At 45.2% G+C, this 26,750-nt stretch overlaps 1 protein-coding gene across 1 annotated transcript; it reads left to right on the forward strand.

Annotated features, from left to right (window-relative positions):
* The first annotated feature begins 14,460 nt into the window (after positions 1-14,460).
* C1QTNF8 (C1q and TNF related 8) lies at positions 14,461-26,103 on the forward strand. The gene is made up of 3 exons (XM_006274748.4): positions 14,461-14,774; positions 22,867-23,107; positions 24,530-26,103. Exons 2-3 carry the CDS (start codon positions 22,882-22,884, stop codon positions 25,075-25,077), a joined length of 774 nt encoding a protein of 257 aa, XP_006274810.2. The 5' UTR covers positions 14,461-14,774; positions 22,867-22,881; the 3' UTR covers positions 25,078-26,103.
* The last annotated feature ends 647 nt before the right edge of the window (positions 26,104-26,750 follow it).

Raw genomic sequence — 26,750 nt, forward strand, 5'->3', positions numbered from 1 at the left:
TTAAAGCAAGAAGTGGTCAAGCAGTGCCAGTTTTTTAGGGCACGTGGAAGCCAGGTACAGACATTACACATCAACAGGCATAAGTGACTGGAAAGTGGTCTACACCCGTAACAGAACAGCTCAGGGCACTTAGACTAGTTTAAAAATGACAGATCCTGGACTGAGAGAGAGGCCTGGATTGATGAGGTTTCAGACTGAAGTGGTTTAGGTTAGACCAGTCTATCGAACTTCTGTAACAGAGCAAAGAGCTTTCTCTCGTTAACAAGTCACTATTTACCCACAATGGGTACCACAGTAGCAGAGATGGGCTAGGAAATAATCCATCAGCAACAGACTTGGACTGTGGTGCCTCAGAGATGAAGGGAAAGAGTGTCTGATGGGGATCATGGGAGCTGGGCCTAGCAAGGAGCACTGAGAATAACCGGAAGCAGAAGCGCTCCAGAAGAGATCACTTGATTGAGATGCCCGTTCTCCATCAAAAATGGAGGCTGGAGTCTGGGAAAGGCTCAGATGAAAGTCGCCATCACATTTTGTGTGCATCAAGAACAGCCTGCAAAGACGGTGCCTGAAATACCAACACATTTGTTGCACCACTGTGAGTGAGAGGCGGCATCTGAATGTGCATCCACACATTTAAAATCCCAGAATTTTGCTCAGTGCCCCACTAACGACACCATTTAGTCCTGCATTTATATCCTTGCCTGGCCGGAGAAAAAAGAATGCTTTATTTCCTCCTCTACAATTGAGGAAGTGACTAAATGGCCTTTGGTTAAAACTGCTTTACGTGATTGCCAGCCAGATATTCTCAAAAAGGAGATGTGTATCATGGGCCTAATCCTGAGAAGTATTGGAATGAGCCTCAAGAACCCTGAAAGTTAAATAAGTGTTGAGGCTGCATGGATCTTCTCAGGAGGGAGCCCTAAAAGCATTCATTTTATCATGAAGGAGTAACAATGCAATTTTACTAGAGAAATTGGTCTTATCTAGGTTAGGAACATGAAGCACAATGCTCCTATACCAAGCAATCGTTTAAGGCAATGCCATTTCATATATGAGGCGGCTTCTACAACATTGCATTTGCTAGGGCTTTCACTCACATTCTTTGCCAATCTTTGGAAAGATTTGGGGGGTGGAAATAAAGGACAAGGTCACTCATTTTAGTCATTTCTCCGCTCTCTGGTACCCTACCCTATTCTTTGGGAATGTACAATTTTAAAGATTATTCTTTGCCTGCGAGCACACCGGCCCCTTTCTGTGCAAAGAAACCCCCAATCACTATGCGCCATGGCGTTTTGCCCAGCACTACTTCCATGTAAGTAGGGAGAGTAAAGCTATTTTCTCCAGCTTAGCAAAGTAAATGAACCCAGTAGCTGGAACATAGGACAGCGATGTGTGCAATGAATCATACTCCAGGACAAACGGTGCCAAAAGATTAAAGTAAGCCTCCGAGTCATTTACAATAAGGTTTAGCATCATTTATTTGCGCTGTACCATATCATTATCAATAATATAGAAACGGCAAAGGAAATTGGAGTAATCATGGTCTTCTTTGTTGTTCAGAAACAAAACTACAAAGAGAGGTAATTTCCTTCTGGCCCCTCCACCTCCCACACCCAATACCCTGGCTCCTTGGTTTTGCTCAAGATATAATTGGTACAATAGAAGATGTAGAAGATGAAGCTCAGTGAGAATCTGAATATTGATACTTATCAAGGGATTATGGCATCCTCAGCGCTGCTATCTCGACTTGGCTCAGTCATGAAGTAGGCGTTCTCATTTGCATGTGCAATTATCGTAATGCTGTATAAAAACCTGGCTGCTCATCAAGTGCTGCAGGTGTGGAGGTCTCTGGAATGGGTCCAACAGGGGTGGTAGGTCCTCAACAAGCCAGGACCAAAATATCCTTCAGTGCCCACACCGTGTTCGCCTGTGGGAGGTAGCATCCAGAAAAGAAATCCCTTGCTTTCACTCACATCTCAGCACAGAGCCTGTTCCAGGCCGGCGGTCCAGGTGTGAACAGCTGATGGATTTACACGCACAAAACCAGCCTGTGTAAACCCACTGTGGTTGATTTGTGAGCACGGTGACAATAATGATGGGGGAAGCGTAGGCACATAGTTGCACATGTGATTCACTAGTGCCGCTGTCACCCTAATGTATTCCTGGGCTGGAAGCGCCTTCACCGACTAGGCATCCAAGTGGCAGTTAAGTGGCTAAGTGCAATTCTTTTCTGCCATGCTCAAATGCCTGAGAAGCCATTAATGCAAAAGGCAAATAGGCCCCTTGCTGCTTTTTGTGACCACCTTCAGGCTAAGATGAAGGCACGTCCATAAAACTGATTCTGAATCTCTGTCAAATCCCACCGCCTATGTATTGGGATATTTTCTATTGCAGCTGATGGGCCTGTGTATCAGGAACATCTCCACCCTCAGCCAGCTACATCTCCCCGGGGTTGTTTCTCCCTGCCTAAAGACTGTAAAACACACATGGATGAAATCAGATGCACGTGACATCCTCTCAAGGTTTTATTCTCCCTGGATGGGTGGCACATGGCTAATTAGTCTGGATGGGTGGATACTGCCATTTAGAGAAGACGCTCAGGGGATGATCCTTAAGATTACAAAGGGAAGTACTGAGCTCCTATTATCTTTTGCCTTTTTAATACTCTGTGGGCATGCCTACACGTGCACTTTAATGCACATTAGCCTATTTTAATGGGCATTAAAGCACCATCAAACAAACATGTTCTTTAGCTAATGTGCATTAAAATAGGCTAATGTGCCTTTTTCTAGTACCTCACCGTGGAGGTGCAAATTTAATGCACGTTACATAAAACTCAGTAATGAACTTGTAGATGTACCCTGTGCCTTTGGAGAAAAAAAAAAGTCACTCCTGTGATAGAGCCGCAGAGCGAAAGATTGGCTGACCAGGAATAAAAACCGGGAGTGTTGAAAAACTCAATCCCCTGCTTTATGTACTAGATAAAGATCCTCCTAAAATGTTTGCAGACATGCTGAGAAAGACCAGAAACGCTTGCCAGGCAGCACATTCATCAGGATTCACCCATCCAGGAGTCCAGGGAAGCATTTGGCATCTGTTGTGATAAGGACCAGTGCATGGAAGGAACTTATTGTTGCCAAGCATGCAATCATACCCCTGCTAACCCGCTTGCAAAGCCCTGGTTACTTGTGTCCTGTGAACAGCAATATTTCCCGCATGCCTCACTGCAGAAAGCCAGGTGATTGTCGAGGGTGTTTAATGACAAGGGCACAATCAAGCTGGGCGTCTGCGTGTCTAAATGCTAGGAGCCGATTGTGCAGGCTGTTATTACTGTAAATGATGTTATTTTTCTGTAGAAGTGATTTGCAGAGCAAGTCAAACCACTCCTTATCCTACACCATAGGAAACCGATGGGCTGTATCCCATCCAGCTGAGCAAATATGCTTCCAGGCGCCACAATGGAAAAGATAAAGACAGCGGCAAAACTGAGCTGATTCCCGATCAGGTTAATTCCCAAGCAGGAGATTAATACATGTCCAATCTGCATTGAAAAGGGGTTCTGTTGGATTGAGCAACCATCTTTTAAAATAAAGTCTGTGCATTAGACTGAGGTTCCTTGACTGTCCGTGTTAACAGCAAACCGGTTTCTCAGACCAGGGTGGGACTTTGAGAGAGGGGCATAATTTGTGACTGCGTCACGGTGCCTTTGCTTGTTGCCAAAACCCTAGTCGGCCTTTATGGGTGCCCAGATCTCAGCCCTGAAATCCCCGTCTCTATAGGCGCATCCGCATGGAGCAAGGCAGCACCGTGACATGCCTCAACTGCCTCCTGCCTTCCAGATCCCAAACTGGAAAGACGGTAGCTGCTTTAGTACATCCCTATGTTCACAGCAATCAGTTCTCCTTAAGCCTATGACGGCAGAGCTCAGCGGTACCTACACGAATGTGATTACACCGCTTTGGTTGGGAAGTTAGCAGGACCAGAGCAGGGCTCAACCCTGGGCCATAAAGATATACCGTACCGTTGGCATACCTCTAACTGCAATAGGAATCATCACAGATGCTCAAATGACACTATTGAAACTGCAGAGTTGTGACAGATCTAGGCAAATTTGGCTCATATTTGCCCCTAGAACCAAGCAACCGAATAAATCTGTTAAAAAAAATCTTTTCTTGCTTTGCATCTAGTTTGTGAAACAGTCCTGACTTCTGGAATATATTGATTAGTTCATCCTCCCTCAGATCATTGGGACAAATCAGCCGTAGTTCACCCGCTTGCCACTCGGCTCTCGGCAATGCTTTGCTCCTGGACTGAAATCCTGGCTGCAGGGAAGTCAATGGCAAAACTCTCATTGATTTTAGCAGAGCCGGTATTTCACCCACACAATGCGATCGGTAATACCGTCATAAAATTCAGCAAAGGCTATTATAAGCCACACAGATTATAGATACATAAATTTCAAGGCCAAGGGGGGGGGTGGATCATTGAGATCATCCCATTTGACATCCTACATAACTCACTGTAAGCGTTTCCCATATAAATTACTGCCTCAAATCCAAGAGCTGTGGTTGAATTACAGAATATCCTTTAGCACAAATCTCTGATCTTGATTTAAAAATTGCTGACTATGGAAATGCTACTACAGTCACCCATGATTTCTACTAATGGTTAATTACTTTCCTGTTGCCCTTTATTTTTCATCTGAATCTTTTTAGGTTTTAATGTCCAGCCAGAGGGTCTTCTAGACACAGCTCGTGCGTCCATAGGGGTTAATGCTGCTGCCACTCACCTCCAGTAACAGTGTGATCTGTCTCTTTAAGAAGGGGCAGCCAGCCCCATTGCCATTCAGCCATGGGGCCTTTTGCTAAGGAAGGAGTCTCTCACTGGGAGCTTAAAAACCCCAAAGGAGAGAGCAGAGAGGATGCCAATGGTGAGGGAACAGATGCAGAGAGAAAGGAAGCAAGTGTGAGCTGAGCAACTTGCTGCACGGAGGGGCCAGCAATTTGTGCTGGGCCCAGAGGCAAAGGGCTCCTTGTCCAGTGCCTGGGATGGGGCAGAAGGGTTTGGTTGTGTGCGGTGATTTGTTTGCTTGCTTGGTACTTAAAGACCGCATTTGATTTGGGAGGGCTGGCTGAAGACCTCCTTAAGGAGCACTGTAAAAGCCAGAAGGCTAGACGACCCATTGACACCCCCTGCCCACAAGAAGCCCTGTGGTTTAGATGCGGCCGGGGGGGGCCATATGAGTTTGACAGCTATGGTCTAACCTGTTCTTAAAACTGCACAAACAACCTGCTCATGCAACTACCAGGCACAATGACCAAAGCCACCAAGAACACCTGATCTTGCCACGGTAAAGTAGGGGATGAGGGCATGGCCAATGCCCTGCCTCTGGAAGGACAAGGAGTAGTCGGTAGCTTTCCAACAGCCCTCTGCAACCTTCTTAGTGTTGCTATCTACCAACTACCCTTTTCTCCTCATTTGTTATATGTAGTCAATGTATTTTTAATAGATGGCTTGACTTCCGTATAAGCCAAGCTGTTGTGTTGCGTTTTAGCCAGTGTAGTCTTCTCATTTCATTATAGAATCGGAGCCATTTGGGCCTGCAGATAACACGTTCTCAGACAGTTCACAAATGCCCTGTTTAATTCCCTCACCTTGTTTTTGTGTTTTCAGTCTTGCAAAATTGGCTCTTTTAAAGCCCCAGATATTGCTAGTTTGGGCTTTCCCATATTACATCTTCCCTGGTGATGTGCTAATGTGGTCATGTGAACAAAGCGGTCCTCCGCCATTTTTCCCCCCATTTTGCTTTAGAGTTTGGGGATGCCAATACATTAATCACATTCTTTGCTGCATTATCTACACTCATAGCACATCGTGAAGGCTGGCTGGCTGGGCCTGATGTACGTTGGGTGTTTGCTGCATTCCAGAATTACACCCCATCAGAAAGCCAGGAGGAAAATTAGTTTAATATTTAATGTTTCCATAGGAAACATTGGTGTGCGTTTGCCATGTGATACAGAGGTTGTCATGGTACAAAGCATCAGCCTTGAGCAGAGGGAGAGAAAGTAAACACAGATCACGGTGACTGGGTTTTGCATTATGAAAAAAAAATGACTAGAAAAAATACAGGTTTTTATATAGACACCTGGTTCTGATTCAGCTGGATGAAGATGCTATATGAGCGTGCTATATAGCATGTGGGCCCAAGTGACAGAAGGATGCATCTTCACTTAAAAAAAAAAAAAAGAGAGAGAGTCTAAGCTGTTTCTGAACCGTAAGCATTTCAGATGTTTTGAATCACTTTTTGGTTTCACATGACAAAGGTGGAGGTGAGAAAGTGTGGGCTGACAGCTCCTGGCAAAGAGTCAAGGCATTTCAACTTGTAGGGTTGGGCTACCAGACTTGGCCTCCTTTTCATACCTTGTGTTACACCAGAATGGTCCAACCAACTGGTTCGATGAGTGGGCACAAGTGTTGGCTATGTGAGGTAGGCCTCTGCATGTCCAATTTGTATCCTCAGGGAAACTTTTATGGCCACCTCATTATAATGCCTTGAAAATTTTTTTTTTTCCCCCACTGACTGGCACTCTCGCATGCATCCTGGAGAACGCTTCCTCAACCTGACAAAGGGTGTCCGTACCCACAAGCTTGCAAAGAACAATTTTTCCAACTATTTTAATTGGTCTAATAAAAGGTATCGGATTTATCCAAAGAACCTCGTCTGAGAAGGGTGGGTGGCATGGGACGAACAGAGAGGGACATCAGTCATTTAAAAAAAACACTGTGGGAATGGGAATCACATCTGGTTTCCTTCGTGCGCTAAGAGCTGAATGAAAAGGAGAACCGACTCCACTTTGTTTTCAAAGCGACAGAGTTACTAGGCCCCGTTTCTCTTTTGTCTCCTTTGTAACGTGTGGAGATCAAAGTCACCGGTGCATTCTGGCTGCTTTGTTGCGGCTAATCAGCCCTAAATTCATTTGAAAAGGGAGAGCTCAAACTGTCATCCCCAGAAGCTGCTTTATCACATACTGGAGGTCCTAATAGTCTGTAGAGACAGTGCATTAAACCTGCTTTCCATAAGCCTTCACAAACAAGACCTGACCCACTATGTAGCCCTTTGCCTGTGCATCTGTACAGGAGTGATTTGCTCTGTGCAGCAGCACAGAATCCAGTGCATTGCCTAAGGCTAGGGACAGGAGTTGCACATGAACCAGCACAAGTGATCCAAAACCAGTTAAATTCTGTAACACAGCAGAAATTCAGTGCACACAAACCGCTTTTAAAATGGCCAAAACCGATTTAAATCAATCTAGATGGATGTGCCCATCTTCAAGAAGGGGAAGAGGGAGGACCCAGGGAACCATAGGCCAATCAGCCTAACCTCCATCCCAGGGAAAATCCTGGAAAAACTCATTAAAGAATCTATGTGTGATACGCTCGTTGAGGGTAAGATGCTGAACGACAGCCAGCACGGCTTCATCGCACGTAGGTCTTGTCTTACCAATCTCATCTTCTTCTACACACAGGTCTCTTGCCACTGGGACACGGGAGAGAAGGTCGACATTATATACCTAGACTTCCAAAAGGCTTTTGACCTAGTATCCCATGATATCCTTGTGGAAAAATTGGAAGATTGCGGGCTTAACTGCTCAACAGTTCAGTGGGTGGAAAACTGGCCGCATGGTAGGTCCCAGAGAGCTCTCATGAATGGATCTGGGTTGTCCTGGTGAGAAGTGGCTAGTGCACCTGGACTGGTGCTTTTCAACATCGTTATCAATGATTTGGATGTGGGTGAAAAGTTTGCTGGCTAAGTTTGCGGACGACACTAAGTTATGGCGGAGCGTGGTCATGCCAGAAGATACTTTGCAGATACAGGCCGACCTGGACAGGCTAGAGATTTGGGCGAACTGGAACCAGATGAAGTTCAACACTCAGAAGTGCAAGGTGCTCCATCTGGGGGCATACAATCCCCAACATACCTACAGGCTCGGTGGTGACAATTTGATTTGCACCACGGCTGAAAGGGACCTAGGGGTAGTGATCGACCATTGCATGAACATGAGCTGTCAGTGTAATGCTGTGGCCAGTGGGGCAAACAACATGCTGGCATGCATTAACCACTGCATCTCATGCAAAACTAAGGAAGTGATACTCCCATGGTAGTCCATACTGGTGAGACCACAGCTGGAGGACTGCATCCAGTTCTGGGCACCATACTTCAACAAGGATGTGGAAAAACTTGAGAGGGTCCAGAGAAGAGCTACCCGTATCATCAGAGACTTGCAAGACAAGGCCTACAAGGAGAGGCTGAGGGACTTGGGCCTCCTTAGCCTACAGAAGAGAAGGCTGAGAGGGGACTTGGTAACAGTTTACTGCTACGTCAGGGGAGTACATCAAGACCTCGGTGAACAGCTGTTCACCAGGGCATCCTGGGGAAGACCAGGAGCAATGGATACAAACTCCTGGAAGGCCACTTCAGGCTCAATTCCAGGAAAAACTTCACAGTCAGGGTGTCCACAATGTGGAATAAACTCCCTCCAGACGTGGTGCAGTCACCTACCCTAGAAATCTTCAAAGGGAGACTGGACAGTCACCTTGCTGGGGTTACTTGACCCTGGTTGTCTTCCTGCCTAGAGCGGCAGGACTGGACCCGATGATCTACACAGTCCCTTCCAGCCCCTAATATCTATGAATCTATGTAGTATCAGACTGAACCGATTTAGGTTAAATCGATTTGTTGAACTTCTATCCCAGATCCCCTCCAGATTCAAGTTGACTCTCAGTCATCCAGCATCCCAGGATGCTTTGCACCTCCTTGCAGGGTGCGCAGGCTAGGCTTGACCCAATCTGCTTCAGCCCAACAGGGAGACGAGCTCTAGCACCCTCTGGCATCTGGCCTAAGCCGCTGCAAGCATGTGGCTGCATTTCTGGAATCAAAAATGAATGTCTGTTCCCTTGCTTACCCGTTCAGTCTGTGCAGTTTAGACTAACCTACAAAGATTGAATCAATTCAGATTTTTTGATAGTCTGTATTTAGCCTTTGAGAAGGAGAAATGATGAGAGACCAGTTCAGGCCTCTATCCCACAGTCTGGCAGTTCCCAAGGACAGCACTTAGGTTTCTTTCACTGGAAGCCAGTAACTTTGCAAACATCCCAGTGGTCAATAAATCGGGTGCCTTCCCTGCCAAGGTGGGACGGGGGGAGCTATTTTCCAAGAAGAGAACAAGCTGAGCATGCGCTGACTGTAAGGGAAGCATGCGATGATTTGCAAGTTGAACATTTTCTTGTTCTCTGGAAAATGTAACTCTCCCGAGGTGCATTCTCCAGCTAAGCCTTGTTGAATTGCACCCAATTTTGTCAATAAAATATATTGCAGGCTCCACATCTACAATAGAAAAGCAGCACAAGTCTAGCTATTCAGTGCGGCATGCCCTGAAAAAACTCATTACTGCAGAGTATACAAAGTGTCTTATTAATTTGCCATAAGCCTGGTACAGTGTGTGAAGCTGATTTCTCCACCCACTCCTCTTCAGAAACAGTAACCTGCATGGGCCAAAGCTGAGCTTTATAAATCAACTCTGTAAACAGAAATCTTCGCCTTCCTTGAATACGATTATTATTCAGAAAAACGTGGCAGTCGTTTGAGGAGGAAAAGACGCTGTTTAATCTGGAGAGAACTACTCCAATGCCAGGCTGCGGTTTCCAAACCGGCCTTTCTTGCGTACGGGGGTTTAAGGTAGAAAAATCAAGATCTCCAAGATAGCTGGCGAGAAATGAGCAGAAAGAGCCTAAGGGAGTTTTTTTCAGACCTAAATACTGTTCATAGCATTTGCCTTCTTGCTGTTCTGTGTATTTGCATTGATGGAAAAGGGTATTTATTTGAGTGGTGCTCTGAGGTTCTGAGTTTAGAGACTTCCTTCCTTCTCCTCTGTCATTTAAAAGGTGACAAGAGGGGTCTTTCTATCTTAGTCTGGTGGGTCGGCACTAAGCACAGAACCAGTGATGTGGTTTTTCTCCCTCTGCTCCCCATCCCCGTTTTGGAGGACTACACGGGTCCTCACCTTGGTTGCTCTGAGTTGTCAGCAACCTGATTCCTATTTCTTTCCGTTGCAACGGATGCAACTTGCTGAGCTGAACCATACTACATTTCATAGTTGCATTTGTAACACTCGGTCCTTTTTTCCTTGGATGCATCACGCCCTGCTGAGAGAAGATGTCAGGCATGACCAGCAAGGACCCATTTCCAGCTGGCGTTTGTGGTTGTGCTTTCAGAGGAAGCCGGGCAAGCGCCCGGGGATGTGGTCAGCGGAGACATTTTCATCAGCAATCATTTCTTGCAGTGCTGCATCTCGTATGCAGAAACCGTACTGAAAGGTTGGGAGTTACCCGTAAGGAAACCCCACTTTCTGCTTCCTCACCTGTAACTCTGCATCCCATCCAGCCAGTGGGTTGGTGCAGTCTGTTACGGCCCTTCACCGGTAGGTTTTGCAGTAGTTTGTAAGCCGGCTTTACCCACGGGCGCGTCCTTGTAACAACCATTGGTCGTTGGCCCCTGTCTGCCTTGCCAGGTTTGGATTTGGTACGATGGATTTTGATGCAGCTGAGCCATCTCCCAGGCAGAGTGATGCAGGGGAAGCACACAAATAACTCAATTCAGGGGTTTTACTCCAGCTTGCATGTCTCATTCATGTTTCAAAAGGGTCTCTGCATAGTGGTTGGGTAAGTGTTTGCATCCCAGACTCAGGCTGCACTGGAAAGCTGGTGGTAACAGGTACTGGTACTACCATATGAGACACGATGCTGCCTCTGTTTCAATCTACCTCTTCCAAGAAAGCGATACCCCAAACCTGCTGAGGTCTGTACTTTGCTGATCAGAGCAAAAAGCTTCTCTCTCTCAAAGCACCTGTGTTATTTGGTTATAAAAAGCAGATGTTTTACTGGGATGCTGCCAGTAGCTGCTCCAGCGAGCCGGCTTTCACTGCCTTCTCACCCACTCCCTGGATATAAAACATGACAACAGCCTAACAGTGAGATCAAGATCTCCATAGAGGTGCCACTTGCACTGATTACTGCACTACATCCAATTTTCTGTAAGGTTTCAACGGCTTTGGGGGGTGGCTGAAAAACGAGGCAAGTCTCACGGATGTTACCTCTTTCAAAAATGTGAAGTTTCTGTGCAAAAATGCAACCCCCGAATTTCCAAGGGCAGCTTCTCTAATATTTGCTTTGCAAAAATATCCGTGCCCCAGGCCGGCACAACCTCAGGGACTTTTAAAAACAAGTCAGGCTTCCTTACATAACCGCGCTCCACCTTTAAAGGCTTTCTTTTTATCCAAATATTAGCAAAAGCATCCAACCCACTTTTCCACTGCAGTCTCTGGCTCCGTGCCTTCAAGCCAGGGCTTTGCTACACACCTTCACGTGCCAAAAAGGAGGGCTGACTTCATAGCACTGTGCGCTGCTCCAGTTGGTTGTGCGCAGGGACAGAGGGGATGAGTCGTAAATGGAAAGGGAAGGAGACAGATTACACAGTAGGCGTCTCTCCTTGCTCCAAGCAGGTGGGGAATGGTTAAGAATTGAATTAAACCACCTCTTACCAGATGGGGCTTTAGCACTTATTTTTAAAGGGGAAGCACACCTCCAATTCTGGATCATACTCCTCATCTTGGCAAGGATCTACTGCTTCCAAGAAGAAAGGCTCCTGACAAGTTTGCAGTGCAATGTGCTTCTGGGGGGAGATCCAGCAGCGAGATGGGAGCCGCTGTGATGCACGCAGGGATGCCACGAGCGTGTCTTTCTTCTGAACTAGCCTCCCCCCCACTGCTCTTCCCTGCCTGCACACACTTCCATTTCCTCCCACCACCCCCTGCAAAACCTGCTGGGCCCGGAAAGCCAAAAACCCACCAGCTGAAGAAACCGGGGTTGGCCAAGTCTGTAAACAAAATCATTGGGAACTGCAGTGCCTATAATTACACTGGAATTACTCAACAGTTATAGCCCAATTACTCTGTGGTGGTGCTTCAAAATACCTGCCTTTACCATTAATCTGTCTAATCAGGAAATTGGCTGTCGGGCTGAGAAGAATTACAATGTAAATACGATGTGGTTAATACCCTTGGTTTCTAATGGCATTTCGAAGTGCGGAGAGACCACCCAAAAATGGAAACCCTGTTGTGTACAGACAAGGCAGGAGTTTGCCCCTGCCCCAACGAGCAGACAGAATAAACCCAGGGGACAGGGAAGAAAGAGGGCACGCATGGAGGGAGCTAGCACATGTTATGTTGGACCCTATAGTTGATGATGTATGGGCTGTTTCAGTCTAAATGCCATGAGAAAGATTTGGGTAGGAGGGACTAAGTGCATTACAATATATTTATTATTTATAAAAATATAGTTATATCTTTAATAGTGCACAAATCGTGATGCCTGTATAACCTGACGCTTTATATTCGCAGAACCACAGGGTCCTTTGGACCAACCCCCTGCACAAATGCTCTTCTTCAGTCACCCCCCGGTCAATGCTTATCCAGGCTCCTCTTGAAAACCTCCAGTGACGGACGCTCCCCAACTTCCCTGGCTGCGCTGCTCTGATTGCCAGGAAGTTTTCTTTCCCTGATGGCTCTTCTAAACCAATTTTGCTGCAATTGCAAGCCATTGCTTTGTGCCCTGCTCTCTGCATCAAGGGGGAGCAGTTGTCCTTCCTCTTCTGCGTGCACTATAAGACCCTGTTTCCCAGTTGCTTATGATTGTTTGCCCAACTTTAATTCGTTGTTTGGGCTGAAACAGTCTCAGTTTGGGACCTGTGCTCCGAGCTGAATTTCTTGGGGAAAATGCGGCAGCAAACAAGGCTCAGATTTTCTAAGAAAGAGACTGGGGGTGGGGAAAGGGTTTTCTCGAGTCACATTTTTTGTGTGTGTAACCATTTCATTGAGAAATGCTAGCTCCTCTGGAGCAAAGGCTTGCAATTTGATGCAGGTTTTGCCTTGAGAATGGGCTTTTTTTTCTGTTGTTGTTTTTTTGCCAACACTGTGAAAATCTCCTCGAACAAACCCCTGAACGTCTTGCTCCACATACACCCAGGAGAGATGCAAGAGTTTTGCAGATTCTCTGAAGATGACGTCTGCACTGACCATGCTCCATCCCCTTCACCTCTCCTGCCCGCTGTCCCCAACTGCACCTATTTTATTTTCAAAGTATTTTCCAGCAATGGTGCCTCCTTCCAGCCCGTTATACCTGATGAGGGCTATGGGATGATGCATGGAGGCACTAAAAGCAGGAAGAACATCTATCTTGTTCAGCCCACCCTTGCCTCAGCTCTCCTCCTGGGCACCAAGGAGGTGCAAAGTTGGGCCTATGAAGACAGCAAAGTTGGGTTTATGAAGACATGGGATGTAGAAGGGAGTGAAACACAGAGAAGGACAGTCTGGAGAGCCCTGAAAGGCTTGGTGGAGATGGGGCATTATCTGTACCCACTGCCCTCACAACCTGGAATAGACCCAGGAGCCTGAGCCCCACCAGCAAATAGGAGCAAAAACCACTAGTCAAACATATGCCTCATCTCCCTCCCAGGGCTGCACTGCACAGGAGATGACAACCTACTACTACTGCTTTCTGGTAGCTCAGAGAACTGGCAAGACCTCAACCCTGCTGAGGAACTTTAGCATTCATTTAATGCAAGGGTTGCTTGGAAAATAAGTGAGAATGACACCAGAGAAATAGGGAATTTGCTCCCAGCATTAATTCTCCGCGTTCATGAGATAGGGGCAATCGCCTGCAGAAAAGCAAAACCACAATAGAGCCGTGCTGCCGGTTCAGTATAATTGCAATCACCGCACTCTCGAGCTGACCCGGGCTCTGGTAGGAAATGGATAGGGTTGAAAGGAAGTCTGGAAAGAAATAGGTAATAACACCTGTCCACTTCACATCTGCCGTAGAGTCCATTCTCGCTTGCCCTCCTTTACTTCGGGAGGAAGAGACTGGAGGGACAACCTGCAAAGGTATGTTCCTGTGCTTTCACCAGGTTGAAGGCTTTGCTTTCCAGATGTAGGAGAACCATTGTAGGGAAAGGGAGACACTTTCCATGCCATCCCTCCCTTCTGCCTAAACCTCCTCTGATGTGCAGCCACCTCTGCTTTGGTTTAATAACGAAAAGCAGAGCACAGAAAACTGGCTGCATGAAGGGCTGCACGCTGGGGCAGCTAGGGGCCTACAGGCAGGGACAGGCAACACCTCCACATTATAAGATCCCAGGAGCAGCTGCAGATTATGCTGGAGGATCCTAGCAGGTGCCCTCGTCTCCTCTATAAAATGCAAAACTTTTTTTTTTCTTTTTTTGCTGAGAAGATGCTGAATATCCCCATGAAAAAACAGCTCCATGTATTTCTTGCATTTTTAACTTCCTGCTGGCCGCGAGAGCTGTTTGTGGTTTTTGGGGGTTTTTTTAATCCTGCATTTCTTGCTGTTAGAGGAGCCTGACGGACTGTCTCTGAGCCAAAGAGGCTACAGGAAAAAAAATGAAAAGGTCCAGGAGGAGCGGAAAGCTGCACTGCTTGCTGTAAGCCAGCCACCCAGCTCTGTCCCAAGCAGCCAGCACTTCCAGCTGCTGAGTTTCATAAGAAGTTGGACTGATGCTCCGTGTTTCATTTGGATACCAGCAAGGAAACTGAAGCAGAAGCCTCCACCCCGGCCGCTGAATGAACAGTAGCTTTCATATTATGAAGCTCCCCAAGCAACAGCAAAGAAACTAAGGAGAAAAGGAGGTTTTGAGTCACAAGGTAAGTTCACTGGATGCAAACAGCTGGAAAAATGATCGATCTGGAGAAGGGACTGTTCCCACCCAGTCGCTGCTGATGGCTTGAATGAGTCACAAAAAAAATATATATATATATATATTTTTTATATATATCGGTGCAGTGACTTGGTCTTTACTTTTATGCTGTACCGGGACAGGCAAAATAAAGGAGTGGGTTGACTGGGAGCTTTCCAGAATACTGTGGTAGTGGCTTTAACATGTCCCTGCTAATGCTCATCGCTTCCTTTGCCACCCCTGCCATGCCCCGCAGAAATCGCGTTCATGCTGCTTGGCTTTTTTTAAGCAATAGGTTTGTCCATATGAATCAGTGCCCCGGCTGTACTTTCCAATGGCTGCCTTTGCTAAGGGGGCTTTATCTGCTTTCCCAGCACAGATGCAAGGCAGATGTAGGAGTTGTCTTTACAGCCCCCCCTCCAGGCTAGGAAACATTCACAGCTTTCACATGTGTTGCTCCAGCTTTGCCCAAGAATCGCAGGGGTGTGAAGCATGCTTTCTTCCCCTAGCCTCAGCTGATTAATGGTGGTGCCTGGGCGGCTTAGCAGAGGGCTGGTTGAGTCATCATTTAGTCATCTCCATGTGGATTGCCTAGACCGAGGGAGAGAAGTGTCTGTCCGATGGGAGTCAACGCCAGCCCTTGCCCTTTTGCTTTGCAAGCAGCTGGAAACAGTTGCCAAAGAGTAAAAGTAGAGGTCTCATGCTGCAAAGAAACCTCTTTCCATGCGAGTGATGAAGACTCACCATCACCATCATCGTCGTCATCCATGTGACTGAAGCACGTGGCTGAAACCGAGGCCCCAAGCCACGGACTCACAGGCGGTGCCGTCACCAGGAGGAACTCCATTTCTACCGGCAAGGAGCAGAGGAGCGGCCCATTTCATCAGCTTGTGTTTCCTCTGGGCAGTTGCTGAGCTGGAACTTGTCCTCTTTCGCCAAAAAGCAGGGCTGAATCATTGTCTGGCCATGTGAAAATGAGACTCCTTCTCAGGGCCCGCCCAGTAAAAAAACATGACCCTGTCCAGTGTCCAGACCATTGCAGTCATGTTCCTGGCAAGTAACACCACCAAGTATTGCTCAGGGGAAATAACAAACAAGGAAGGGACACTTGGGTCTTTAGTAAGCAGCGATCACTTTTAGTTGGTGTTCTGGGCCGCGACCGAGGCTCTGAAGCGTTTCTGTAATACAAATGCATAAAACAATAGCCGTATTAATAACAACACTTGCAACAGTAACAAGAAAAATGATTATCTGAGACCCCAAATCATTAATGAAGCAGAAGGCAATTTCACACATGGCATGAAAGCAGGCATTGCTCCCTTGATCAGAGTGGAATTATGTCAGCGCCTGCCAGCTCTGAATGATATATCTCTTCTTTATTAGGAACCAGAGCAAAGGCTTGCTGAACTGTAAGGATTGGATCTAACCTCTTGTTCAGGCAACTGTGAAAGCACAGGACAGCTACTAATTTGGGATGTGACCCAAGCTTCTGAAGTGTTTGGGTGCAGATCTCAGCTCCTTTAAATTTGGGACATATAGAAGTTCAGGGTTGTGCTCCATGCTCATAGCTGCACTTTTCGATGGTCTCACCGTGTATCCAGACAAAGCGGACACTGGGAAAAGATCTTTTAGCTGTAAGCAACCACATTCGAAAGCCACGGACTTTCTGGTGCTGGCCGCTCCTCAAGAGAGTCATCCCCAAATGCTTTGAAACATGTGAAGAGAGGGAGCCAACAGAAAGGCATCTGCAAAAGGCTGTTAAATTGTGCTATTTTAAGGGACGCGGCCAACTCTTCCTCTCCGTGTGCTCCCCAAATGATATTCAGGCAGGCAAAAATGCTCATTATATCTCAGTGTGCATCAAGGCACCAAAGTGTATCTGAGAACTAGGCCACCGTTTCAAAGAACAGCTGTCCATCAGGGCAGTATGAACCTGCCGCTAGGAGAGATTGCTGAACCGTCTGGATTTGAAGGGCGCTTGTACATGTGACGAAAACTGGCCGTTTTTGTGGTTTAATTGCATCATGCTGTACACATGCAGGGTTTTTTTACTATTTAAATGAGCTTGCTACGTTGCCAACTAAACCACATCCGCATGGAGTTTAGTTTGCAACATAGCTATTTGTAACGTTGCAGCCTTATCTGTTTATATTTAAGACTGGTCACTGTTTTATGGGGTGTTTAATTAGTCCACCAAGAATCACTGTAGAGTAGCGGTAATGTATTTATATAACTGTCTGCTCTGGATCAAACGGAGCATATGATACAACAGTGTCCTTGGCTAGAGAAAACTCTTCAGATCCATAATTTATACAACACCTGCTTTGACAATGAAGTGAGAGCTCAGCCATTGGCAATACAGGTTTATTATTTCGGGTTGTATCTGGGAATGCATTCAAAAGTTTGGATGCTTGCTTTGCAAAACCTGCTGGATTTGCTGCAGGGAAGAGAGACTATTAAATGAGACTCTAGTATTTTTCTATTCTCATCTGGATAGAAATACCGTAGAAAAGGCTTCTTATGGATCAGATCCATAATGCTTTCACAAAAATCAGGCTCCACTTTCCGATTATTTTTTTAATAGGATTTTTTACCAAGACCGTAACAAAAAAGAATCAAAACAGAAGTCCAAGGGTCACGGTTGAATCATTTCATGTTTTGCAAGCTTCCAATTTAATTGCTAAAGATTTTTTTTTTTTTTTTAAGATATCCCCATTTAATGCATGAAGAAGTTTCATTTTCTTGGTTGTCCAGAGAAAAATTCAGCTATTTTTCTTCCATCTCATTTGCCACCAGAAATTAGCTGTGCTTATGCTGTGTTCTGAGCAGGTCTCTTGAGACCATTATAGGAAAAAAACCAGTTTCCATTCCTCATAGTAATTACCTATTGGAATCAGATTAGCCGAGAAGAAACATCACTTTAAAGCACCAAAAGTTCATTCATGAAAATCAGAGACAGTAATGCACATGCAGCTATTGTAACGAGGATGTGTTATAGTGTCATAGTGTATGTGGCTTAATCACTTGTGTCATTAGGGAACGTGGGTTGCAAGCGTAAAAGGAATTAGTGAACAGCAGACCTCGAGAGGTGCAGAAGACAGGGTCCCTTTAGACAAACTATCAGAAATTGCAGGCAATTTTATAGCGCTTACCATCTCTCTGAGAAGACTCCCAACTGTGGGGTGCCTTGCAGTATTTTTTATCCCTTTGCTCTTGGGTCCTTGAAAATAGCACAGACATGGAGAGAGACCATTCGGCAGGCAGAATGACCGGGCTTGCGTTTTTGGACAAGCCACCAACGTTTGGAGCCTCTTCTTTGAGCCCCCGGGGTTGTGAACATGGTGGCCATCAAACGGTGATATAACAATGGATGAGAAGACCCAATCAGGAATTTTTTGGTTAAATGATTTTATTGAAAAATACTGATTCGCTAGATGACAAAATTTGGAGGGGGGAAAGGTCAGTGTGGGCAATTCTTTTTTTTTTTTTTTTTTTTCCAGTGAAAATATTTTGAAAAGGTTTTGAAACGAAACAATCAACAAATGTATTTTTATTTTTTTTTTTTTACAATTTCTAAATGTAATCAATGAATATCCTTTTTTTTTATTTTATTTTTTTACATTTTCTAAATATAAAATTCAAAGTTTTCCACTTGACAACAAGTGGGCTGGACCCGATGATCTCCCAAGGTCCCTTCCAGCCCTAAACTTCTGTGAATGTGTGACATGCCCTTTCATTTTTAGTTTTAAGCTAATGAGCATAGAAAAATTCAAACCCCCAATATAGTTCATAGATTGTAAGGCTGGACAGGACCTTGGGAGATCATCTGGACCAGCCCCCTGCATAGCTGAAATCGAAATGGCTTTTTTCAATGTTATCAGCACAAAATATTTTGATTGACCTGGACCCACGTTTTATTTTTGTCACTTCATAATGTATTTTTTTTAATTTAATCTTTTATGTGCAATTATTGGGAACAATTAGGTAAACTTTCTAAATTTGTCATAGGATGGAAAAACAGGGTCTGCCTGCTTTCTCCCCCCCACCCCACAGTTTTGCTCAAGTATGTGGTCCCATTTCAGAGCTTTCAACTCAGTAAGAAAACAGCAATCCTACACTGAAATATTTTGGGATGCTAAGATTTCCTTACCACGGACAGTTTCTTTGCACTGAAAACAATCTTAGGTTTCTTTTTCTGTCCTTTATCTTTGGAAATGTCTCGCCCTCTCCCTGGAGAAGTACCCCGAAGGATGACCAAACAGGAATTTGATCAGGTCTGCCATCTCCAGGCAGTCAGCGTTGAACTAATACATCATTCTAGACACACGCCAGCACATCCGATCAGTATGAAAAAGTAGGACAAATGTTCCCCCCGTGTTGGAGTTTGAATCATTTGCTGAAGACACAACCTGCCAGATCTTTCCTCTAGTGTAAGCGGAGGTGCTGGCAGAACATCTCAGAGTTTGTCGTTCACAGTCTTGCGAAGGTGATAAATCTGCCACGTTGGGAAGAAAAAGGTTAGTGTTGCACTTGGTACAGTAAGATCTCGGTAACCGTCTTTAATGAAAAACACATCTCCCCTTTCCACCCATATTTCCATCACCAGTGTTACGTTAGGGGCGCTACCTTCATTTTTAGGTTGTCTTTTTCTCTTTTTCAGCGTTTCCTCCAGGCCTCCCGGACTTTCCCACTGATCTGCAGACGTGCTTTTCTTCTCTAATCCATTTTGAGTCCATCTATTTTTTTTCCCCTTTCTTTCCCTCTAATCCCATGTGGGTTTTCGCTTTCATTCCCTCATTTTGCTCCCTTGGTTTCCATTTCCCCTTTGCTTGCTCTGTAGCTGTGCTCTGAAATGCAACTTTGCAAGTGCTGCACCGTGAGGTTTTGTCCTCTCCCCCCGCCGTGCTCTCTTTGCTGCTCTCCCCTACCTGCTTTCTCTCTATTTTTATCTCCTTTCCCTAGTTCTTTGTCGGCATATGACAATCTATTTTCACATGCATACTCTGACACCACAGTGGCCTTACCTTCAACCACACGTAGAGTCCGTGAGATGTCCAATTATAAAGGTTTCCACACATGCTTACACACCCGCAGATATGAAAATTCAAGACCCTTAAAGGAAGCATTTTTGCTTTGATTTCCAAGAGCTATAGGTCATAGATGATTTTTTTTTTTTTGCTCAATAGACTGTTTTTCCCAAAGCAGAGGAAAACAAACCTGCCCACCTTGCACCCCCACACATCCTGATGCTTCATGAATCATGGAAAAAATCGTGGATTTTGATAATTTCCCCTGTGGGTAATTATCATAATACTTCTCTCTAACACACAATAGATAGAGAGATAGAGATCTATTTCTGTGTAGACCCCAAACACCACTCTTTTACCTAAACGTCTAAATAGTCCCTGAGTGAATAACTTTCCCTTTTTTTTATTGTTTTGAGAAGGAAAAAAGCTCAGCACATACATGTTGATCCTTTTAGAGATAATCACCGTTCTAATCTGAACAATGTGCTTTAAACAAGAACTAATATCTTTACATTTATGAATCCAACTACATCCAAATCAGAAATATTTTTCCTAATGAATACTCTGATGCTCCTTGATGAGAGCAATACAAGCAGGTAGAAAAACAATTATGCCTCCTTTGCCTAATGCATTGAGATTGAAACGATGCAATGTTCTACCACGTGTCCCCAGGGTTACTGCTTTATGGGCCAAAACCATGAAAAAGTCAACTATTTTTAAAGTGAAATAAAATCGGGTCTTGAACAGCCAATAGATTTAGTTTTGGGGGGGTTTCTTTATATGACAACATAGCTAATTGTCCTCTTGACTTTAGACCAGACCTAAACAAGCCTAGAAACTTGTGGTCTGAAAACAGAGAATCCATCATTAAAAATGTACCATGTAAGTAGGACATACTACCCGAATAGATTGTCGATATGGGTCCTCTTTCAAATTTGCTTTCATCCCCTGTACATTCATCTGGCAATATAAGGAGACCGAATGCACACCTAATTTCATTCCAGAGTGGTGTAAAAGGATGTCTGCATGAATGAGAATTTTGGCCTCAAACTGCATCACATTAAACCCTGTTAACTTCCCAAAAACTTACACCCAATATCAGATTTGTTGCATTGTGAACAGCACCATCACCATTATTCTACAGTCAGTAGAAAACTGTTCATTGCTTTCAAATGAAAAGGTATTATTATTATTCATGCTAATGATTATAAATAGTCCAGAAGCATTTGGCAGGCCTCTCAGTGAGTTCAACAGAAGTACGATAGAAAAATAAAAAGTGAGCATCTCATTCTTTGTGGTGATAAGTCAAAAGCCAGAACCCGAGCAGGATGTCTCCTATAAACTGCCTATAGTCCAAAGGGCAGATATTACATCCCTCTCGGTCTTCTCTTCTCTGGAACTGGGTTTATTTAATCTGGAGAAGAGAAGACCGAGGGGGATTGAACAGCAGCCTTTAACTCGCTGCAGGGGGGCTGCAAAGAGGATGGAGCTGGGCTGGTCTCAGTGGGGGCGGATGACAGGACAAGGAGCAATGGGCTCACATTGCAGCAAGGAAAGTTGAGGTTGGATATTAGGGAAAACTTTCTCACTAGGAGGGTGATGAAGCACTGGAACAAGTTACCTAGAAAGATGGTGGAGCCTCCATCCTTGGTGGTATTTAAGACCCGGCTTGCCGCAGCCTTGGCTGGGATGATGTAGTTGGGGCCGGTCCCGCTTGGAGCAGGGGGTTGGACTAGATGTGACCTCCTGAGCTCCCTTCAACCTGAATTTTCTATGATTCTAGGCTATTTCCCATAGTGGCAATCTGTTCTGTATCCATAGTTCCCAGCCCAGAGAAACTGCAGCCTGGCTTACCAAGGTTTGAAATCTTGGCAGTATTTGGAAATCATGCCAGCCATCACCTCTCCTACCTCCCCGTGAACGCCCAGTACAGCCTGCTGCAAAATTGGGAGTTGTGAAGTGTCTGACAAAGCGAGAATCTTTGCTTCGACTACACGGACTCTGGATCAGGCCCCAAAAGGGCATAACTTTTAACAAGAAAACTATAGGCCAGAACCTTTGCGACAGTGAGTTGGTGAAGCATTATGAAAACCAGTGGAGCGGGCAATGAATTCCTGGTGAAACGACTGACATGTCTATACAAAGATATAGAAGACAAGTGATTGCCTAGCCATCATCTATTGCATCTCTGCATTTCCATGTGGCGCTTCGGAGCCTTCAGATAATACTGTAGGAAACCATCATTAAAAATCCAGAACCAGTGTTTGTGCAAAGCCATTGCTACTTAACGTCCACATTCACAGCGACTCTCTGATTTTCCAACAGGCTAATTTAGTAATTCAGATACGAAGCCTACATAGAAATTCGGCCGAGAGAGAAAACAGATATAATCAAAAAGCCCTGCTTGACCAACTCATTCAGTGTTAAAGCACTTATCTAACAAAAGGCTAAAAGGAAGATTTGCCAGGGAAACTGTATAGTTGCATACCCTCCTACATTCACATTTCCCCTAAACACTCTGGAGAATTATATGTGTTATATTTGCTTTTATTGGGTTTTTTTTTTTTAAGGAATTATAGTAATTAGGGATGGTAAAAAACAAAAATGATTATTATTATATTAATACTTTGCTTTTCATCTAATGCTGATTGCAAGCACTGGTTGAGCAGTGGCTAAGCTGTAGGTGTGCTGTGACCACTACGGGCGCTTGTACACGTGACGGGGGTTTAGTCCGTCAAGGCTGCATGCAATCTATGCCCCCTAAATTGAAACGAGTTTTTAATCAAAACGGTGGGCGTTATTTTTCTGTCCCTGTATGTACATCATTGTCCTGGTGGCTGCAGACTGACTGGCCTTTTGCTGTTTGCATGTACAGCGCCTAACATGATCAGGCCTGACCCCTGATGGGGACCTCTTGATGCTACGACAATAGCATAAATAATAAGTGTGCCCTGTGGTAAGCAGACAGATGGCCATCAGTTGCTCTGGGTTGAATCATCCCATTAATCATTACTGTTACTCTCCCTGCTCCAGCTGGCCGAGTTGAAGATGAGTGCCTTGCTTCTCATGCTCTTGGTATCCATTGTGAACGTGGGCGCTTTGCTAGAAAAGGGCTCGCCAAGACGGGAAGTCCGGCGGCTGTCATGTGTGCGATGCTGCGGCCCTTCAGAGCAGCCTGTCTCGGTGTCCTCTTCGCGGTACGCGAGGATGAGCAATGACCCTGCCTATTCGGTACCCAAAGTCCGGCCCACTATAGACATCACCATCCTGAAAGGTGAGTAAAGCATGGTAGCAGGGGAATCCTTCTGCATTGACCATAACTTCATAACCTCAGTTCCTCCTCTAGAGAGGAAAATACCCATAAACTTCAGTAATTCAACATATATAGTTCATCCAAGAGAGGCACCAGTGGCAACTTACTCCCTGTCCATTGGCACCGATAGGTGGAGAAGGTACTTTCTAGGTCTTTAACATACCAGATAACAGGAGGGAAAAGATTCAGGTTCGAGATGAACAAATTCAGACGGTCCAAAGATTTTTACAGCAAGGGCAAATAACTGATGGAATGAAAGATTTAATGGACTCTCAACTCACTCAGAGGCTCCTGAATCAAAATTGGGTCTCTTTCTAAAAAGACACGGTATAACACAGATAGAAATCCTAGGCTTCATGCAGGGGATAGTGGGCGGGTTCAATGATGGCTGTCCTGCTTCAGGACAGATTAGAGGGTCATCGGGGGTCCCTTCTGCCTTGAAAACCTCTGCTAAAATGTTGGCATCCTGTTCTCTTCCACATCAGTCACATCCATAGCATCTCTCCTTTCTCCGCTGTGTATATGCTAATCAATCATCGAGTCAGATATATGAAACAAAGTCGATTTTTGCACATCAACACAGAAGTCCAGTGAAGTCAGGATTTCACCCCGTGTTGTCTGTCCTTTGTTTTTGTCACCCTCTCTCAGCATTTGGTACCGGTCACCTAAATTCAACTGGTGCATCTTTCCCTATCTTCCCTGGTCTAACTTCCCTTGTAAACTACTTCTCTGAAATGAGTTTAGTTGTGTAACTATATCTAGCTCTAATATGAGCCAAAAAAAAATCACTTTCTGCAAATATTTGTATAAAGACAGCTTAGATTTTGCAACGCAGAGAGGTGCAAACATGGGGAAGGTAAATTCGGGATAGTAAGGACCAGAAGTTTGTTGAACAATTTTTCTCATACTTTGCCTGCATTTTTTAACAAAGACTATCGCCTAATTAACTAAACAGAAAATAGTACTGTAACCTTCACTTCCTGTCACATTTTACACATGTTCTTGACTTCTATAGTTTAATCCTTTTAATAATTTTGGCCATAAAAAATAATGCAAAATTAAAGGGGACTCCTTTTTTTTCTGGGTAATCAACATGGGCCACCCAGCAGCATGGCCTTGTGGGAGTTGGGATAAGGATGGTCCAAAATTCAGATTTAGATGGGTATTTAAGAATGACAAGAACTCCTGAAGGCACCTGGAGAGTTTTTATCGGGTCGAACGCTGGTTGCGTCCATCCAGGTGTGTTTGTGCTTGAATATTGGCTGCCTCCCTCCATCCAGATGTGTTTGTGCTTGAATATTGGCTGCCTGCCTCCATCCCGATGTGTTTGTGCCCCGTGTTATAAATGCATCGGTTTTGAAAACGAGTCCTTTGTGATTATAGGAGAAAAAGGGGAGATGGGAGACAGAGGAAATCCTGGAGCATTTGGAAAGGAGGGAGCACGAGGTCTACGTGGTTATAACGGACAGAAAGGTCAGAAAGGCCAGTCTGGCCCATCAGGCCATTCCTGCAAACAACTATACGCTGCTTTTTCGGTGGGCCGGAGGAAGCCTCTCCACAGCTCCGAGTATTTTGAGCACGTCACTTTTGACACTGAGTTTGTCAACCTCTACAAACACTTCAACATGTTCATGGGGAAGTTCTTCTGCTACGTGCCGGGGATCTACCTCTTCAACCTGAATGTCCATACCTGGAACTTCAAAGAGACCTACCTGCACTTAATGAAGAATGACAACGAAGTGGCCATCCTTTACGCCCAGCCCAGTGATCGGAGCATCATGCAGAGCCAAAGCCTGATGTTGGAGCTACAGGAGGGGGATGAGGTCTGGGTGAGGATGTTTAAGCGGGAGAGAGAGAACGCCATCTATAGCGAGGAGTCCGATGTCTACATCATCTTCAATGGCCATTTAATTAAGCCAGCCATAGAGTAGCCACCTCTTGGCTACGGGCCTTCAATGCTTTGGTGAGGCTTATTACTATCTCCCCTCTTAGAAGCGCACACATGTGTATCAGCATGGTAATGACCCCACTCCAGTGGATATCTTTAGGGCCTGCTTGAAATCAGCAGCCAGATGATCTGCTTCTCGCGTTGTTAACCAGTAATGTTTTTATACACGTGGGAGGAAAGCGGGGTGTGTGTTTATGAAGAAAGGGAAATGGGGCATACTGGCAGAACCAGGCAGCATTTCATTGCGATGCTATCGTGCGAGTACCAAGCAAACCTCAGCCCTTCTTCTGCACCCTTGGGATGCTCGTGGGAGCAGAAGAGCCCAATCCCACAGCCCAGTCTACAAAAACAGACTGCAGCATCTCTGCTGAATCAGCCAGAGGAAAATCTCAGATGAAAAATAAGGCATTTTTCTTAAGTATCACCTCTCTTCTGCTATTGTAACTCCATCACCCAATATGCTGACCGGCAAGTATTTCAAACCCATGCATAGTCCTGTTGGAATGGGCCTATCTATCTATAACAGTCCTTTGTATGAAGGTGCTACTTAAAAGAGCATGGCATAGGATATAATGTATTATCTTTCCTTTTTAATGATAAACCCTGCACTGTTGCTTAGGGGCTGAGTTTCAGAGTTACCCATCATTGCAATGGAAACCACAAGGAGCGGTGAGGGATGAAATGCGGTGAAATGTAGGCACCAGACTCTATAATTTCCAGTACACTACAAACCATGTGGAGGAATCGTCTTTCTGCAGGCTGCGCTCTTTATTTCTTTTAATTCACTGCAGGTAATGGGGAAATGTTACGTGCTAGAAACCAAAAACAGGCTTTTTTTATTATTATTATTATTATTCCTCCCACTCCACACACGCACTGATCTGCATTGTATGGAGGAGTCATTAAATTGCAGGGTAGCGTATGTTTTGCTCGGCTAATTATTTCGTTGCTGTACGTCTCCTGTTGCCAACTGTTTAACCTGAGAATTAGTTGAAATAAAAATAGTGCTTTGGATGCATCATCTCTGTTTTCCTTGCTTCCTATACGCTTTTCACAGCGCAGAACTAAAAGCTGCAAACTGCAAACCCAGGCTTGTGTTCCCAAGTAGAATGATGAGTTTAATGATACACACACACCTAAGTACACCAAATATTGGACGGAGACCACTTGGGTAATTGTACATGCAAAAAGGCGGGCAGGAGGAGGAAGCAAACCCCTCTCAAATTTTTACTGGCTTGTGCATGTGCTATTTTGCTCCATTGCCAAAAAGCTAATGCAGATTTCTAGTGAGGGTCTAATGAGCTTATTACTAGAGGTAGTTACACCACCAGCCCGGCCTACATTCAAACCAGCAATGTTCGGGAGCTGGGTTTCATCCCACACCGCCTCTTCCTTCACAAGTGCCAACCCCCGTTCGCATCCTGGGCTGTTGCAGCGCTGGAAGGGAAAGCAAAGAGCCTCATAAACAAGCGCAGGAGACAGTGAGTGGGTTTGATGCAGATTCTCCGCCGACCCGCCATCTGATAAATCGTTCCTTGTAAGCAAACAAGAGCCCCAGACACCTAAATCAGCCCGCGGTGCAATTAAAAACAAAATAAAGCTTCCATTAGGATGGTGCTAAGAGTCCTACTGGCTACGTTGCTTATTTGAAGCAGG

Source organism: Alligator mississippiensis, chromosome 13, assembly GCF_030867095.1.
Source record: "Alligator mississippiensis isolate rAllMis1 chromosome 13, rAllMis1, whole genome shotgun sequence".
In the NCBI taxonomy this organism is placed as follows: domain Eukaryota; kingdom Metazoa; phylum Chordata; order Crocodylia; family Alligatoridae; genus Alligator; species Alligator mississippiensis.

Excerpts from the sequence above, each read along its gene's own strand:
- C1QTNF8 (XM_006274748.4), top strand. The coding sequence starts at position 22,882 with ATGAGTGCCTTGCTTCTCATGCTCTTGGTATCCATTGTGAACGTGGGC. Across the intron at positions 23,108-24,529 it reads AGACATCACCATCCTGAAAG|GAGAAAAAGGGGAGATGGGA; the intron begins GTGAGTAAAGCA and ends TTGTGATTATAG.